Source organism: Rhamphochromis longiceps, linkage group LG7 (assembly GCF_057381845.1).
Source record: "Rhamphochromis longiceps isolate RC_006_pf linkage group LG7, R_longiceps_female_GT1.1, whole genome shotgun sequence".
Classification (NCBI taxonomy): domain Eukaryota; kingdom Metazoa; phylum Chordata; class Actinopteri; order Cichliformes; family Cichlidae; genus Rhamphochromis; species Rhamphochromis longiceps.
This window is the reverse complement of record NC_140563.1, coordinates 28829288-28832568: the sequence shown is the minus strand read 5'-3', so window position 1 is coordinate 28832568 and position 3281 is coordinate 28829288. Positions and strand designations below refer to the sequence as shown.

Sequence of the window (3281 nt, the reverse complement as noted above, 5' to 3'; positions counted from 1 at the left end):
CTGACAGCTGGTAACTGTGCAGGGGCGGGTCTAGCAAAGTTTTCCCAGGGGGGCAGGTAGGATATTAACAGGGAAAGGGGGGCACAAGAAATACTTTTCTTTCTTATTCTCATTTAAAATGTCTAGCTTTTAATAAATAATCTGGATCTTACAACTAAAGTTTTCATCTGATGTAAAATGTATAGAAATCATACATATATACCAACAAGACTGTGTACATCACTGTCACAACAGCGTTTGTTTTCATTCACACGTCACATTATGAACTGATGCTGATGTCACATATTGTAACCTCCTGAATCTGGAGATCCACAGGTGGCGCTAGTGCACCTCAAAGCTGCCAATAAACAAAGAAGAAGAAGAACCTGTCCACAAATATGACGTCATCACCGATCGACCTAAGTAATCGCTGAAGAAGGAGAAATGGCTGCAAGGTTACTGCTCCGCTCCGCCGTCAGAGCCGCGGCGGCTTGCCGCTCCGTCCGGACCCCCGCTCTGAGCCGCAGCATGGCAGCAGGAGGTGAGCTCCAAGCCGGCACAGAACACCTGGAACTCGGCGGGAACAGGCGGCTTAGAGAGGGTTTAATCCGCGGGGAAGACTGAGAACGCCAATCGCTTCCTGTCCCGGTGACAGCGCCGCTTAGACAAGATTTCATTCAGAACAAATATAAATGATGGATCGGCTCATTTTAAAACGATTAAACGGTCCAATCAGTAGATTTTAATAAACCCATGTTCAGATCGGCACACTTTAAAGGACGGAACACCGGAAATAAGACAATTGGCTGTTAATAGCTTAGCAGCGTTAGCAGTTTGTTAGCTTCGGGAGGTCAGAGTTCAATTTAACAGTTAATTATTAGTCAGTTATTCAATTACACAAAACGCTCGGTTAATCGATGACATTACTGCTTTCGGATAGTAATGAATATTTTCTCTGGTTATAATTATCTAATCTGGTTGATTATTGATTGATCTTTTATTCGGAAAAAAATCTGCTCTGTGATGATTTTAATAAATGACCAAAAAACAAAGTAAACTTTCACCGAAGACAGCATCAAATCTAAATATGAAATGTAAAGAAGACATGAACAGGACGAGAAGAGCTCAGACTGGCTTAAATTAAATGTTTAAAGAAGTCCCCAAAGTTTGATTCTGTTCATCTGGACGTAGCGTTGTCAGTGGGAGAAACGCTTCGTCACTCGTCCAAGTGACTTCTTCAGTCTCAGCTGAGTGCAGGTTTCCCCAGTCTTATAAACAGTGCATTTGCATAATGACTGAAACGGTCATTATGCAAATGCACTTGGATGAGTGACTAAACGTTTCTCCCACTGAAAACGCTACGTCCAGATGAACAGAATCAAACTTTGGGAATTTACTTACCTGGATGATTGAGCATGCATCAAGATGTTTAAAGAAGTCATTGTGTTTCAGAGCATGAAGTCTGCAGACAGCCATGTGTTTTCCAACCTGTGTGTGTGCAGCAGCATGAGCTTACTGTAAACTCAGATCAAAATGAACAATAAAGTATGTTATTATTTTCTAAATAAAATAAAGCAGAAACATTTAAACTTTGAATTTTTCCTCATAAGTAAAGTATAATCTGAATTTTCTCCACCAGCCATTAATGGTTTTCTTGGCACGCTGTGAGGAACGTTTGATGCTTTCCTTCTCATTTTTGTCAGTATCTTGTGAAACGACGTAAATGTAAACATTTTTTTAAAAAAATAATCCTGTTTTTCTTTTAAACAAAGTATTGGTTTATGTGTATGAATGAAGATGAGGTGAAGATGAAAGCTGATTTTGTGTTCACAGGGATTCCCACTGATGAAGAGCAGGCCACAGGGCTGGAGAAAGTCATCATGAAGGCCATGAAGCATGGCGAGGTAAGATCGTTGAGTTCATTCAGCCCCGTTTGACCTGACGGGTCTCTGGGGTATCTCAGGCTACGTTCACACTGCAGGCATCAGATTCTGACAGAAATCTGCAGCTATCCTTTGAAGTACAGCTCCTCTCTTAAACAGCAATAAGGATAATTATTAGGCCATATGTAAATAACAAAACAACTGTATGACTTAAAGAAAATTTGGGAAACGTAAAGTCCGAAACAGGTCTTTATATTAACGGCCATCAGTCAAACAGTACTGTTGGGTCTGGGTCTATACAGAGCGCGTTGTGTGTGACCTCTTCTTTTGCGCATGCGGGCCGCTTTGAGGGTTCACACTAGAGCGCGTTTGCTGTCACATTTTATTTGTAGTGTGAACGAGCAGACAAAAAATCGGATTTGATCAAAAAACCAGAATTGAGCATTAAGACCTGCAGTGTGAACGTAGCCTAAGCTGTCCTCCTCCTGCACATGAAGATGATGAAAGATAAACTTTGAGGTGAAACTGATGTTGAATACTGTCACGCCCTGACTCATCTGACTCCTCCCCCTCCTGTAGGACCCCTTCAACATGATGAAGCCAAAGCACTATGCAGGCTCCAAGGCCGACCCCCACCTGGTTCCCTCCATCACGAACAAGAGGATTGTGGGATGCGTGTGTGAGTTGTTGTTGTTTCCTGTGTGAAAGCGCGCATGTGAGCAGCGGCAGCTTTCTCAGACGAGGGTTAAACTCGCCTCCGGGCTTAAAGGGGGTGGGGCTTATTCTTCACTGGGAAACCTGAGCATGCATGTGAGCTGCAGGTTAGGGTTCTCACCCAGTTTCCTGTGTGCAGGTGAGGAGGACAACACAGCCGTGGTCTGGTTCTGGCTCCATGAGGGTGAGGCCCAGCGCTGCCCGTCCTGCGGCGCCCACTACAAGCTGGTTCCCCATGAGCTCCCCCACTGACCTGCCTCCTCTTCCTCCTGCAGAGGAAGCGGCGCTGTCTGCTTCCCACCTTCTTCTACTTGACATACCTGCTGACCTCATCAGTCGTTGCTTACACGTTACATGTACTCGGGATCAGACACGTTCGGGGAACAAAGAGTTTCTTCAGACATTTCCATTCAGTCAGTTTACACACACAATTGTACTGCACACGTTACACTCCTCCCACCTCCCAGGAGCAGCAATAAACTTTAACTTCCTGTCAACACGCTGTCTGTGTCATCTGTTCCACCTGAACGTGGAAGTGTAGCTGTGAAGTTCTCACCCAGCATCAGAATAGCAAACTGAGGATGAAAGAATGAAGTGTATCTGTATTCACTGTCAGCTCCTAGTTTATTTATACAATTGAAATATTAACAGACGTCTCTGGTTGTTTCTGTGTTATCACATTAATGAATGTGTCATATTACACAC

General features: G+C 43.9%; 1 protein-coding gene across 1 annotated transcript; it reads left to right on the top strand.

Annotated features, from left to right (window-relative positions):
• The first annotated feature begins 368 nt into the window (after positions 1-368).
• On the top strand, positions 369-3073 carry LOC146665516 (cytochrome c oxidase subunit 5B, mitochondrial-like). Its single transcript, XM_085413245.1, has 4 exons — positions 369-520; positions 1813-1883; positions 2442-2541; positions 2716-3073. Exons 1-4 carry the CDS (start codon positions 424-426, stop codon positions 2826-2828), a joined length of 381 nt encoding a protein of 126 aa, XP_085269371.1. The 5' UTR covers positions 369-423; the 3' UTR covers positions 2829-3073.
• The last annotated feature ends 208 nt before the right edge of the window (positions 3074-3281 follow it).

Coding starts and splice junctions, on each gene's coding strand:
- LOC146665516 (XM_085413245.1), top strand. CDS start 424: ATGGCTGCAAGGTTACTGCTCCGCTCCGCCGTCAGAGCCGCGGCGGCT. Junction 1,884..2,441: donor AGGCCATGAAGCATGGCGAG/GTAAGATCGTTG, acceptor CCCCTCCTGTAG/GACCCCTTCAACATGATGAA. Junction 2,542..2,715: donor GAGGATTGTGGGATGCGTGT/GTGAGTTGTTGT, acceptor TCCTGTGTGCAG/GTGAGGAGGACAACACAGCC.